Below are 15,940 nucleotides of genomic sequence, written 5' to 3' on the forward strand. Positions count from 1 at the left end.
TCCCTACATTTTCCTGTATTGCTGTTACTGAAAGCATTTCTCCTGTGACATAAATCAACCTTTAAAAAAAAAAAAAAAAAAGCCTGAGGTGCAGAATTAACAATATTACTCTACCTACAAAGATGACAGTGCTAAGAGGATTAGTTAGATGCTGACTCTGGCACTTTTGTATAAAGAGTTTAGGCAATACAGTAACTAGAATAATGAAACTGTCAGCTTTATTTGTTGGTTAAACATATGATACAGAAATTTTTCAATGGCATCATAATCATTTATATGAGGTTTCAGTTCTTTATGACATAATCAAAGATCTCCTATAACTTTATTCAAATCACCAGCAAAGTACTTATTTAATGTGTAACTGTAAAATAAAAACTAAGCTATTGAGTGCAAATACAGAGGTGACTCTGTCTTTGAGCTGGGGAAAAATATGTGAAGTCCTTCATCCAGTCTTCTCAGTTTATGGAACTTTTACATCTCATATAATTTTTAAAATTCAGAATGGTCACAGAGATTTTCGCTCCTTATACTACTGACTATAGAATCATAGAATCATTTAGGTTGGAAAAGATCTTTGAGATGATGGAGTCCAACCGTAAACCTAACACTGCCACTAAACCATGTCCATAAGTGCCACACCTGCACATCTTTTAAATATCTCCAGAGATGGTGACTCTACCACTTCCCTGGGCAGCCTGTCCAAATGCTTGACAACCCTTTCAGTGAAAAAATTTTTCCTAATAGCCAATCTAAACTTTCCCTGGTGCAACTTGAGGCTATTTTTTCTTGTCCTGTTGCTTGTTACCTGGGAAAAGAGATTGACAGCCACCTTGTTACAACCTCCTTTCAAGGAGCTGTAGAGGGCGATGAGGTCTCCCCTCAGCCTCCTCTTCTCCAGACTAAACACCAGTTCCCTCAGCCGCTCCTTGTACGACCTGTGCTCCAGCCCCTGCACCAGCTCCATTGCCCTTCTTTGGACACGCTCGAGTCACTCAATGTCCTTTTTGTAGTGAGGGGCCCAGAACTGAACACAGGAATCGAGGGGCGGCCTCACCAGTGCCGAGTCCAGGGGTCAGATCCCTTCCCTGTCCCTGCTGGCCACGCTATTACTGACACAAGCCAGGATGCCATTGGCCTTCTTGGCTCCCTGGACACACTGCCAGCTTATATTCAGCCAGCTGTCGACAAACACCCCCAGGTCCTTTTCTGCCAGGCAGCTTTCCAGCCACTCTTCCCCAAGACTGTAGCATTGCATGGGGTTGTTGTGACCCAAGTGAAGAATCTGGCACTTAGCCTTGTTGAACCTCATATAATTGGCCTCGGACCATCGATCCAGCCTGTTCAGATCCCTCTGTAGAGCCTTCTTACCCTCAAGCAGATCAACATTCCCACCCAACTTGGTGTGATCTGCAGATGTACTGAGGGTGCACTCAATCCTCTTTGTACAGATGGTTGATAAAGATATTAATCAACCCCAGTATGGAGCCCTGGGGAACAGCACTTTTGACTGGCTTCCAAGTGAATTTAACTCCATTCACCACAACTCTTTGGGCTTAGACATCCAGCCAGTTTTTTTACCCAGCGAAGTGTATGCCCATCCAAGCCATGAGCGGGCAGTTTCTCCAGGAATATGTGGTGGGAAATGGTGTCAAAGGCTTTATTAAGTCTAGGTAGACATATCCTTTCCCTCATCCACTGAGCAGGTCATCTTGTCATAGAAAATCAGGTTGTCAAGCAGGACCTGACCTTCATAAACCCATGCTGACTGGGCCTGATTGCCTGGTTGTCCTGTACTTGCCATGTGATGGCATTCAAGATGATCTGCTCCATATCCTTCTCCAGCACCGAGGCTGCGTTGACAGGCCTGTAGTTTCCCTGATCCTCCTACTGGCTCTTCTTGTAGGTGGGAATCATATTTGCTAACCTCCAGCCCACCCTGGTGGAAGAAAAACCTTCCTCCCCCGAGCTGTAGGACATGAGAGGCCAGCTTCATGAGCAGCAGGCAGTAAACTAGCCAAAATGGACCTGAGGAAGCTGTGACAAATGATCATAGTCAATGCTGCAGAGGAAGGCAAAACAGTCCTTAGGGACCAGTGGAAAATTCCTTCCTGACTGCAGAGCTGGCAACTGGCTGTTCCCTGAGCACATGACAAAACCTGCCTCCTCATCCTGCAAACTGGCCATGACTCCCAGATGATACCCAACCCCTGTTCTCGCTTAACCTGGAGTCATCTCAGGGGCATCCTAGAGAGTAGTCAAATGCCCCAGCCTGATTAACCTTTGGAGCAAGAATCCTTCCTGTGGGTACTCCAAAGCACTGGGACCCTAGCAACATCTCTTCATCACATATCTTATGGCTGCTGCTGATGGTTCTGCAGGGGATGAAGTCGGAGAGCTCTACAGTGCTCCTCAAGAAGTCATTCCCTTGGTCTTGTCACTGCTATACAGCTGAAGAAGCCCAACTAGAACTCAATCTGGCTACTGCCATAAAAGACAATTAAAAAATGTTTCTATAAATACATTAGCAACAGAAGGAGAGCTAAGAAGGATCTCCATCCTTTACTGGATGCAGGGGGAAACAAAGGCTGAGGAAAAAGCTGAGGTACTTAATGCTTTCTTTGCTTCAGTCTTTAATAGTAAGACCAGTTCTCCAGCCACGCAGCCCCCTGAGCTAGAAAACAGGGATAGGGAGCAGAATGAAGCCCCCATAATCCAAAGGGAAATAGTGACCTGCTACACCACTTTCAGGTCTCTGGGACTGGATGGAATCCACCCAGGGGTACTGAGGGTGCTGGTGGAAGTACTCACCAAGTCACTTTCAATCATTTATCCGCAGTCCTGCCTAACTGAGGAGGACCCAGTTGACTGGAGGTTAGCAAATATGACTCCCATCTACAAGCCTTACTAAAATAATCCACCACCTTCCCTTCATCCACTAGGCAGGTGGCCTTATCATAGAACACTACCACATTAATTAAACAGGACTTTCCCTTTGTGAACCTGTGCTGAGTGTGCCTGATGATTGCATTGTTCTTTAAATACCATTCAATAGTACTCCAAATGATCTTATCCATATTTTTTCCAGGAACTGAGGCTAGGTTTTAATTAAAAATGTATAAAAAGTAATCTTCAGTGAAAAACTATTAAAATAATGTATACATCATAACCGGTGGTAAAAGATTTGTGACCATTTCCAATATCTTTTAAACTGCAAGCATTGCATGAAGCATTCATGTATGAGTTTTGCTATTCTACCTGGCCACTCTCAACACAGAAATTACTGGAATTAGAAAAAAAGTTCAAACATATGACTCACAGTTACTAAGATGTAATATGACAACAGATTTCATGCTGAACATGTAGAGAAAATATCTTCTCATATCTTTTAGAGATCACCTGGAACATGTGGAAGGTAGCTCGCCTCAAAAGGTATATAATCCAAAAGTAAAAAGCACACTACCAGCTAAGTGGGTAAGAGAAGACTGTTGCATGCAACAGTAATTTCACTGATCTTGGTGGCACCATTCATGGAAATAACTACACATAACTGGAGGAGGAAACAATGTAAATAAAACCAGATGTCATACAGAAAGCTAGTATTAACATAAATTAAAAGTGAAGAGACAGATTCTTCCTTGAGTCTGAAGACAGCAAGTCAGTGTTGGAAAACACAGGAGGATTTCAGGTACTCAATACACTTTTTATTCTGTTTTGATTTACATTTACTTCAAACACCACTTTGTGTGTGAGTAAATATCAATTAGAATTGCACCTTCTCTCTTGAGTACAAGATCTTTGTGAGGTATGGTATGGTATGGTATGGTATGGTATGGTATGGTATGGTATGGTATGGTATGGTATGGTATGGTATGGTATGGTATGGTATGGTATGGTATGGTATGGTATGTCAGTGGGAAAATGATCTATTTGTTTCTAGAAAGGTTCTTAAATGAGTAAGCAACTAGCTGGATAGAATACAGCTGCAGTTCTGTAATTAAATAAAAATAAATAAATATCACAGGGTGTTTCAGCTACTATGATATTCCAGACAAAGTATCATTGTGACTGAATTATGAAAAAGCATAGATGAACCACCCCCCTCAGATTACGCCAGCATTTTAATGCATGAATTACCATAATTGTTAACCATCTCAAATACCATTCCTCAGAAACACAGCAGCTAGGAACAACGGTGATTCCAGCTGTTGAATATTTCTATGGGATAAGAAAAAGAGTCACAGAATCCCCTTATCAGCATCTGCTCTTCCCTGCCTACTCCAGCACACACTGCAGGCCGGAAAGAAAGAAGGCAAAGTAGAAGTCCCCCCAGCTGCTAAATCAGCTCACAGGAAAAACTTGTAAGAGAGTGAAAAATGCACTTCTGAGCCTGCTGTACTTTATGCAGTCAACTGGAAGAAAAGAGGCGTAAAAGGCAGCTTTAAAGAATTGTACACCATGCTGTACACAGTTCAGATACAGCCAGGAGCTGGGCCAAAATGTTTGGTGTGGCTATATCATACTGCATCGGACAGCTGGAATCATTTTATGTTGCTATTTTAATTTGAGACAGAAGTTGTGCCTGTTTTTCTTTTCATATTTAATCCGTTAGCTAAGACTTAGCTTTCCCTTTTCCAAAAACTCATTTAGAATGCAGTTTATTCCGTACTTCATTTTCCTTGTATTTTATCTAATAGTATTTGTAATGTCTGAGCTCTGCTTTGTTATGCATCCTCTATACATTTATAGCATAATCGTCAATCGATTTGGCACTAAGTTTCTTGAAGACCATGTAAGAAGGAAGAACCTTCTTGGAATACAAATGCTTGACTTTTAATTGAAGTGGGGGAAGAAGTTTTGTACCTACCTGTTCTACATGAAAGCCCAGGAATTTTAGAACTGAAACCTCCCCCTGAATGGTTTCTACTATCAGCAAATGTTTGTTCAACTGCATTCCATTAAAATTATTTGTTGAGCAAGAGAAATGCATGATAGAGAGATAGCAAGATGGCAAGATGATAGATAGCAAGATGGCAAGATGATGGCAAGAAAAAAAATTAGATACCTTAAGGACAGCTTCCTAGAGGGCTAAGATAATTTCAAATTCCTACTTCCATTTAAAAAACACAGCTGAACAAACTCCTAATGATTAGTTCTTTAGTTCTTCCTGTTTGGCAAAGCTTCCTCACTTCAGCTTGTCGGGACAGAGGAGGAGACTGTATTCAAAGTATAAAGTACACTTCACAAAATATGTTTCTACATACTCCTTCATGGAGCATGAAAAGTAGATGTTCACTTGCTTATCCCTTTCAATATTGTATTATTGGCTCCTGGAAGACAGTTGTGTAGTGTGTGAAAGGAGCAAGAGAGGTTTATTTTATCTGGCAGTTTTTCTTCATGTCCTTTGAAAAGCAGATTTTTTCTGAGGCATTAAGCACACTTATTTTCAGAACTGTTAAGTCAAGAGCAACCTCTGGTTCTCAGCAACTCTGAAAACCAGACCATGGGCATCTCACTTTTGCCATCTTTATCAGAAAAAAGGCTTAACTAAAAGTGCAGAAACTATAATTCTTAACCTTGCAGCTATCTTCCCTTACTTATCTTTGCAGGGCTTTCATTCCCTCCCTCTATGCACTCTCTTCATCTCTCCAATATCATCACTTCTCTCCACACACACATTCTTTATCTCCAGTTCTTACAGTCAGTCTCCACCGTTCCCTCTTCACTCTCATTTTCTGTCTGATGGTTTCCAAGAAACTGTCTGTTCTCCAAATTACCCCTATGACTACAGTTAGTGCCTTTCCTTCCCACTCCCAGCCAATCCTATCTCTTTCCAGTCCACAAGGGACCTCCGCCCTCCCTGTTGAGATACCTGGTAAACACAAGTCACATTGAACAGCTGAGGAACCAATTGTTTTGTATCACCCCTTTCAACTTAGCAGTGCCATTCAATAAAATATCTACACTTGTAAGAAGTACAGAAAAGATTTTATGACAAATGTTCTATGAATTGAGAAGCTTGCCACTGCAAGCATATTTATCTAAAATCATGTGGTGTACAGCTGGTTTTTGTTGGCAACACACTTAGAAAGGCTGGAGTATCCCATGATTAAACTGAATTATATTGTCTTTTCTAGCTTACAGAAGGCTTTTTCTTTCTCTTTTAAAATCTGTCATCCTTCTTCAGAGCTGTCATAAGTACCTACAAGAATTTTTTTGGTATAAACAAATTTTTCCACTAAACAACATCAACTCCTATATTAATTGGCACACAGCATTACTGGGTTTTGTTAGAAACTAAAAAAGAAATGTTATTCCTGATATAAGCAAAGACATACATGTGCAATGAGGAACTGATTCTGAATTCTCAGGGATTGGAACAAATTTAGTAAGACTATCTGCTGTGTCACACTAATAGATTCTCCACAAGCTTGACCACCCTCATAACAGGAGTGTGGCACAACCCAGACCTCTACATTCTTTTCCATCAAAGCAATTTTTAAAAAGGAAAGGGCTAAGACTTGCAAACATAACCAGTGACTTAAAGGCTGTAGCCAAACTAGGCACTTTAAGAAACCAAGTCCAATTTGAGAGTCTCCCAAAGGTAGGTAAAGCTGAAGCCCCACTTTCCCCCTTTTTTTTAGACTAGGACTAAATTTAGAATAAATGACAAACTGTAATTCTGTGCTTTGCTGAATTTCTAAATTAATTTAACTGTTGAAAGTTGAATGGTTACACAAGTCTCTAACTTTGAAGACTATCTCAAATTATTAACAAGTCCTGGGCCTGTAAACTACACAGCTGCACTGTTTTACATTAAAAAAGCACCGTCTCACATAAAAAACCCCAAAGTTCTCTCTCATTGCCACAATGATTCATTTGTTCAACAGCACTCAGGGTGCTGTTACCTTTTCCAGAGATCTTTTTACCTCAGCATATGGCCCAATGAATCCAACTTCTCATAAGTCTTAGAGTCTTATAAAAATAAGAAAGAGCACATGTCTTGGACAACTGTACATGAATGTCTTGGTACCATTTACAGGTTGATCAACCTGGAACAGCCTTTATCCCATAAGGGTTAAGATAAATTGTATTAACTGCCATCCCAATTTTTTTTACAATTAATACCATTATAATAAATCTGTGTATTTGAGGATAAAAGAAGAGGGATATTGAACATGATGGTGAATGAAAATAAAATTTTAATAAAATTTAGCCAGGCTGCTATTTCAGTAAATTGGATAGAAAAATTAAACTGTTCATTGAATTTAAGAGATATCCACTCCAAATCCTTATTCAATTCACTGAGATTACACAAATGAGAGTACACAGCTAGCAGTTGAAGGAGAAGACAAGAAGAGAAATACATTCAACTTCAGAAAGCATGTATACGAGGTCAGCAGCAGGCTTTTTTTCTTTTCAATGCAGCTGTCTTCTTTGGCTGGATGAGGGTAAAGGAAATAACTTCTCACCCGACACAAACTGCAGTACAGTCTTTGGCAAAGACAGTCTTCATACAAAGCCTGCATTACTGCACACTACTGCTCATAAAGAAAACTGATGAAATTTCTTCCTCAGCAGCTTAAAGTAGTATGTAGAAAGAGGACAGGTTTGTGAAATGAGAGAAAAGTTAAAGACTTGATATTAAGACACATGAGAACATGCTGGAAAAACATTAAATAGTCTTTCTGTTTCACAGTCTTTTCTGATTTGTCACCCAATTTTAATCATACTCTGTGTCAGAAGGTTCTCAGCCAAGCCAGTTGACTCACTGCATATAAAGCCCCAGTTCGTCAAAAGAATGAAGTAAAATGTGCTAGCTTAAACCACTGCAGTTACAAACATGTTTTTTCTAACATCTATGATGACGTATGAGTAGAAACTTTAAGATAGCAGAACAACATAGTAGATGCTGAAGGTCTCTACAGTAGAAAGGCCTATGGTAAAAAAGACCTCTGCTGTAGAACAAGTGGGTTTGGGAATTCCTGTATTCAAGAATAATTAAAAACTCGATAGTCCATTTCTGATCAAAAACCCCATCTCTTTTCTTGTCCTTTACCAATAATTCCTAAAGAGGACATTAATGCATTTAGAGAATTCCATTTTATAAGCAAATTAACTGTAATTGTTTATCATGCATAGTAAAGGCATATTTAGTTCAGCTCAGGATAATCTGTGAATTTTCTAAAATTCCAGGAAAGTGCCTCTTCTGAGATGAATAGTAACCTATTTACAAAGCCTATTCCTTCTGAAGCTCATTAAAATCCAAAAGAAAAGTCTTCAGATTTTTACCAGGTGCCCTTTTCCACAAATATGCTTACATCCCTAGTGTCAGTGTCTTGCTTTCTGAGGCTTCAGTAAACTAATTCTAGCCTTTATAGATTTGGATGTTTTTATTATCTCAGATAGCAAGAGGATCTGTCCATTGGCTGCTACTGAGTTGCCAGATTTTAATTTAAGTGAGATATCCACCCTGAAAATAAATGTCCTGATCGCTTTCCTCAGACCTCCTTCTCAAGCCTTTACAGTTCTGCTTCCTCACTGCTTTCTTGTTCATTATGAGAGCACTCACACTCCCAGATACACTCCCTCTGAAGATTTTTGGACACAACTACAATTTCTCCCTAGATGTCCAAGCTAGCTTACTTTCCATCCTCTGCTTCTATTTCTTTCATGATTATAAAGGTTGTTCCATCCAAGGGCCATAATAAACAAGACAAAGGATTCTACCAAATAATTTTTCAACAAATGTCTATAGAAAACTTTTTAAAACCTGGTGTTTGAAAGTTACTCTAGTCTTACAGCAGAATTCAAAAACTGAAAATACATTTCAGAAAAGCAAAAGAAAAAATAGAATTTTTAGAATTTGATAGCATTTTCTAGGCTTTGCATTTGATCTTGGAATGGAAGATCAGAAAAGCTGACAGCTGGTTGCTTATTCTTCTTAGAGATAAAATTACAGGAGAAAGAAAAAAAATTACCAAATTCCATTAACATCTAATTTTGATGTATTTGTGAATTATGACAGGGAAGTAATTGGAATTGACTGGGCCAAACAGTAGGGTCAAAAGAACCATGTCAAAGAGCTTACCTGACTTCAGTGAGATCATATTAGAGGTCAAACTGATCACAGATTTAAATCCCCATGATTTAGTCTGTGACAAGATAGTCCTGAGGAAGAATAACAAACTGGAAAAAATGTGCCCTACATAGGAACAAGACAAGACTAATTCAATAATAAAGCCAAACCTCAGCAAACTAAAGTCTGAAAAAGAATTTTCCATATCACTACAAAAGCTACCTCCATTGTGGAAAAATTTATGATTAAGTGAACCATCAATGGTGAACCAATATCGCAAAAGAATGGTGTTTTCATAACAGTTGTTCTAAAGTGAAATCTCCAGATGTGACCACCAGGAAAAGTATACTTTGTTAGTAGCTAGTAAAAGATGATACCTCATATTTCCAGACACATCCAAAGCCACCTGTAGCCAATTCTGACTAAAGTGGTGGGTTTAGTGCTGAATAGTATTACTATCTGAGACCCCCACAAGCAAATGTCCTTACTGGGAACATTAAATATGTCTCCCTTCAAGCAGATCAGCGGAAAAATCAATATGAAATTTTCAGTGTTCCCATGCAAATCTAGCTGTGAAAGAGATTTCCAGATCTCTATTATTAATTTACCTTTCTCCTATTATCTAACCTAAACACGTATTTTAATGTTATTTGAAATATATTTTATATTTGAAATATAGCTGTACTACTGAACATAAAATCAGACTTACAAATTAATGCAAAAAAAAAAATTCTATCGAGTACCAATTTTAATTAATACTTTCTACACATGTAAATTAGATATTTTACTGATAGGCCACTGGTTGAATTTATGGGGTAATGAAAAGATGATAATGTTTTCCACATAGCAATTTTAATTTGTCATGCCTTCAGTGACAAGAGATTTCTGAAGAATGTGCACTATCAAAAAATCAGAAAATAATCATCCAACATCAACACTGAAATCAGACCAGGTTGCTGAGGACTTTTTCCATTACAGCCGAGTTTTGCTTTCTGTTTTTTTCCCCTTGAAGTTATCTCTCAGTTTATCAGTTGGGTGGTCGCTTCAAACTGTCATATATTTAATTTCTTTAAAACTATAGACAAAGAGAATGGAACAGATTTACTATATTTCATCCAATGCAAATTATATTTTTGATTATTTTTCATCAAACGCCCTACACATTAACTTATTGGGCATGTGTTTAAATACCTGTATGTTTCAGACAGGTAGCTTTCTGAGGACTTCAGGAAATCATGTCTTTCAACCTTCTACTCAAAATAAGATCAGTGCTGAACTCAGGTCGGGTTGCTCAGGGCTTGTTCTATTAAAGTGTAGTTTGAGGTGGGGTTCTTTTCTCTCTCTCTCAGCTACCTATCAATATATCAGTAGGGTGGTAGCAATACATACTGATTTCAAAGTCATGAATCTGTCAGGAAAAAATAACTTCCAGCATAGTATACTGGCTCAGAGCTTAGTGCTGTTTTCTTATTACATGCTTTTTTTTTTTTTTTAAGCAACCTCCAATGAGAACAGTAATATGCCAGAGTGTACTTGGATAGTTTTGCCACACATTGTTCACTCAGATCGTACAAAGATAAAACCAACACTCAACTACACAAAAGCCACCAAAAACCCGCAGATTACAGCAGTGTCCCCATTTGCTTTTATTCTGCTTCAAAGACATTTCAAAGAGAGATGATTTATTCTTCCCATATTTGGAAGATAAGACTCCCATCCTATTTTAACTTAGGTTGACTTAATGTATTATAGTTCATAGTTATTATATTTAAACACTATAATATCCCTTAACGTATGTTCCCTAAAATAGATGGAAATCAATTAATATTTTTGGTAGGATGAACACTTTTCCCTACCTAAGTTTCCCTACATAATGAATGAAAACCAGGAAGTGACAATGAAAAGCTAAAACTGAAAAATCATCTTGAAAATAAATCTAAGATAAATGCAAAGCTTCTGTCTTATTTCCCTTCTCCAACTTTCATAGCAACCATCTTATAAATCATTCCAGAGTACCACATGATGAAAGGAACAATGCCCCCCCATCAGAAAAAAAAAATCACTGTTATACTCATCCAGGTTTTTTCCCTCCTTTCTGGAAGAACATTTATGCAAGTGAGAGTTATAATAATGGTTGGAACAAACTACCTCATGGACAGGTGCTGGGCAAGCAACCACTGAGCTGGACTGCTGCCAGTACACCTCACTCTTGGCTGGATCTTCCACAGCAGAAATCTTAGCCATAATGTTTGAACTTCACTCCTCAGCCACTTCCCCTTTTTCACCCTTTACTCCTTCCCCTGCCAGTGTTTCCCTTTAAATGCAATGAGGCTTTGTGCAGAACCCAATATAATTCTTAACTATATTCATTCAATCTTTGATGAAACAAGAATAGTGTCAATTTTAAATCTAGTCAATTTTAAAACTAGTGGTAGAAGTAGGTATAAAAATCTTCCAGTGTTGGAAATTCTGGCAGCCTAAATCAAAGTATTTCTTTCAAGATGTGGCATTATTCTTTTCAGATTCATCTGTGGTTTTCTTCTTTTCTACTCTACAAGCTTACCGTTGCATTTCTTAGCTTCTTGTCCTAGTGCCTTCTTCTAGTGCCTTTGAATGTAACTTCATGTTAATCCTATATTGGAAAGACCAGGTGATTTTTTTTTTATTTTTTTTTTTGATTCTGCATTTCATCCAAAATACCTATTTAGAAATAATTTCAGAGTGCTTATTATACAGAATTATTTGGTTAACAGAATTACATTCCATTTGTAATCCTTCAAATGAGCAGTTTCTGCACATTCCTGGCTTTTTAATAAAGTGCTCATGATAATATCAGCTTCAAAATCTTCTCCCAGAACTATATCTATGGGGAAATTTGTCAGCTGGTTCAAAACCACAGGTCTTGCTTCTCAGGAAAGAGCTCATCAAGAAGAAGGTTTCTAGTCCTTGAACTTCATATTTGGCTCTTAACCATAATACTAAATTGACTGTGTGATGTTTTCATAAAGTTCAGTATTAAAGACTTGGTGCCCCAAGGCACACTTTCAGAGTTAGACCAGTCTGGCTTGGATCCATAGCCAGTGTTTATTTTACATCATTTATGGATTCTGCACCCCTAATCAACAACTGATTTGTCTGACTTTAGTTACTTCAAAGTCTTGAGTCACAGTATTATTGCAAGTAAGCCTCTAGACTTATAACAGTTAAACTCTAAGAAGACATTTTCCACCAAAGTGCATTCCAGCAGCTGAATTACAGATCAGGATGCTGCAAGACTGCAGTCAGCTCTATTCTACAGTATATAACATCTTTTTTGCACAACTGTGTTCAGTGCTAAACCTGAAACTAGTCTTTATCTGGGTGCAAAATTTAATAAAATATACAATTTGGTTGAATATAGCATTGCTGAATCCAAAGGACATACATAATGTTTACCATGAGAGCGCAATTAACAGTTTTTCAGTTCAAATAAAATATACACAAGGAATAAAACTTAGAGAAATTCTAAAATCACAGAAATATTAGCGTCATTATTTACAAATGGAAGGAGATAGGTAAATGTGACAATACTCCCACATGTAAAGAAATTATACTTACTCCATATATACTTTTTAATAGTAGCAAGTACAGCCAGTGTTGAGGAGGTAATGAAGGAAAGAGAAGATACTGTGTACTCTTTTATATATATAATGACTATTGTTGTCTCTTTAAAGTAAGGAAAAATGTAGAAAGTAGAAAGTTTCAATGAAGTTTCAATACATGAAAACCAAGAAAGTAAGTCTGTAGGATTTAAAACAGTATACAAAGAATTCACATGATAAATTTGCTGTAGGAAAGCTCTGGTTTCAAGATAAAAACTTAGAAAACAGACTCATGTGTATATATTTCTGCATTATAATTAAACTATTACATTGAAATATAATGCTGTTAACACGGCATAGTATTAACAATCAGTAAGAAACCAGGAACCGTCATTGCCTAATGTCTAAATTCTTTGGAGTACTTTTTACCTATAGACATACGAAAGGCTCAAAACACACCAACAACCATTTTTCAAAACACTGTGTTAAAGCTATTTCACTACTTATTTGGACACAGCACATTTAAGAAAACAATTGCTTTTTAAATTTTTCAGGCCTTCGAGTAATTATGGCAGGCCTGAGCCCCTTGCCATTTCCTTGCCCCTACTTATTTATCTCTTAAATTTCTCTGAATTAGTAATCTACTCAGATAATTTGAGGTGGATGTACATTTTCCCAACATTCAACAAGTACCGGTTCACAACAGTTTCCATGCCAGAACTTTCCTCCGTAGGCAGTTAGTCAGAGCATGTGTCTCCATAGCATGCAGCATTTTGCATGAGTTTATAACTGACACAATAACCACACTTTAGCTGGAACTAGATGAACAGCCTTACAGCTGCACAGCATATTGGCAGGTATATAAGAATAGTAAGAAGCAAGCTTACAATGAAGATTTTCCGTATATTAATTTCAAAAAGGAAAAAAAATTACTTACCTGTGGGGATGAGGGACTAAAAGCCACATTGATGACACATTCTGTGTGTCCCCCCAGTTTATGTGAAAAACTGCTTGAATGCATTTCATATATGTAAGCCTGAAAATCAATGAGATTATATTTTCACTTTAAAGAAATATATCACATTCTAGAAGCACTAAGTTATACTATAGGAAGACTAAAGATTCAGCCTACAGAGAAGTTAGAAAAATTTCGTAATAGCTAAACAGATGTAAAAGCCATCAACAACTTAGAATTGATTTCTATAATTCAGGATAATTTAGCAAATGCTTAACTCAAATAAGGAAAAAATTATTTAGAAAGAGTAATGATATCTTTTCCCCTTAAATAACTAAACATTAGGTATATTTAAGTAGGCAGATAAAAACTGAACATTTAAAAATATATTTTTAATGCTGTTCTTCAGAATTTAAGCCCTTTCTTCTAAGTAGTAATATGTAGAATCTAAAACCTTGGTTTCTAAATTTGAAAACTCTTACGTTTGCTGCTACATTAAATAAAATTTTTCATTTTCTACAGTCTGCAGTTTTAAATTGAACAGCATAGAATTCGATTAAAAAATCAATAATATGAAAAGTGATGTGGGTATCATAAATGAGAAAAAGCATACTGCCTGCCTTTGCTTCTGAAAGGAAAAAGGGAAAAATGCTTTCCAAGGAGCCAATGAAATTTAGTCGCAAAATAATTACATTGTTATTGGTACAGCCTCAAATAATGAAAAAGTGCCAATGAAAAACTGCAGTATGAAACCAATCCAAAATTCAGTGAAATTCATAGACATACTAATACTATGGAAACTGTTGGTCTATGACATTAAATTAGAATTATCTTACATAAACAAAAGAGAAAATGTTTTGAAGTAAAACCTGTAGTATAGGTCCTCCACATAAAAAAACACTTGTGAGAGTCATGTGCAGGCACATAGGGTTGTATTAGACTATGCCTTATCTAGTAAAAATAACAGTTATTTGCAGGATACAGTCAGACAATATGCATACACAAGGCATATCAAGAGAGACTCATATGTAGAAAATATGCAGACTTATTTGATACATTATAAATAAAATGCGTATCTCGAAAGAATGAATTGTAAAACATGCAAAAAATAGTCAATGATAATAATCGAAACTTTGCAGTTTCAATAAAAAATTAAAATGTTCCATTGTCTTTATGAAATCTCTTCAGTTAAGACTGTAAACATGGAATTCAGAGCACAGCCTAACATAAGCTAAACCAAACTGTGCATAGATGCTATTAGAACAATGTATCACTCTGTGATTTAAGTTTTTGATTGGTAGTACCCTAAAATGAGTTTAATCATTCAGACCCAAGACAGATGAGCTGTCCCTAGCAGACAGAAAACAGCTACAAAATATATGTTCCAAAAGACTGTGGACTCAACTGACAGTCTTCCCAATTTATGAAAAGATTCATGGACCCATGCAGGTCCTGAAAAACACTTAATGCCTCACCTAGAAAACAAATCTTATCAGCCAACATTCTCTAGACCAAACCAGCACTGAAGAAATACTGGATAGTCCTCAGTGTCAAAAATTCCATTCATTACCATATTCGCTGAGGGGCAAACTAAGAGTCCAACTGTAAATCTACTTAATTGATTTCAGTTTATATACCTCACATATTGTGGATTCAGTCCAGTACATGGAATTAAAACCATATAATGGCATAAATCAAGTACCTAAAACCAGACAAAAGCATAGGTATGCATTTTTAACCTCTGGATCTTTTGTAGCATTCCACAGAGATATAACCATACTAACTGGTAAAGTAGCAGCATCCCCAGTAATGTGTTTAAATCATTTCATCCTTCCTAAAAGGATACAGCAAACACTTCTAAACGGGAAATATTCTGCCTTAAAAAATAAGACCCTCCCTACTTTTTAAACATCTCAGGAAACTGGTCATAATAATGAGTACTTGACTGCTAGTAATATAAAAGCAGCATTTTTTTGTTGTTTTAAAACATATGGCCATACCACAGCTACTGTGATTTACACCACTTGGGACATGATCAGTTCACAAGGGAACAGGTAGGTAAGGGGAACCCACACAAGATAAAACTGATATAATGACACAAGGGAAAGCATTCTGATGTGTCTGTAGAAAAGAAATTATTTTCTTTGATGGAAAGTACAAGACCATGTATTAATAAATTCAGTCTGTACACAGGACTACTCAAAGTCTTGCTGTTTCAATACAGAAAAGCTGCAATTGCTGTTCAAAAATACAGTTAAACATAAGATTCCTCTTTATTGACATAAAAATATTAAGAGGTTGTGTTGGTTATTTATTTCACATCCTAAA

The 15,940-nt window shown here is 37.1% G+C and overlaps 1 protein-coding gene across 1 annotated transcript in view; it reads right to left on the reverse strand.

Annotated features, from left to right (window-relative positions):
- The window catches only part of WDR27 (WD repeat domain 27), a 125,846-nt gene that overhangs the window by 39,296 nt on the left and 70,610 nt on the right, over positions 1 to 15,940 (reverse strand). Inside the window, exon 22 of the mRNA XM_026844571.1 lies at positions 13,595 to 13,693. Coding sequence (XP_026700372.1) covers positions 13,595 to 13,693 — 99 coding nt within the window. The remainder of the gene's footprint in view (positions 1 to 13,594; positions 13,694 to 15,940) is intronic.

Source organism: Athene cunicularia (assembly GCF_003259725.1).
Source record: "Athene cunicularia isolate RWA chromosome 3 unlocalized genomic scaffold, athCun1 chr3_part1, whole genome shotgun sequence".
NCBI classification, from domain to species: Eukaryota; Metazoa; Chordata; class Aves; order Strigiformes; family Strigidae; genus Athene; species Athene cunicularia.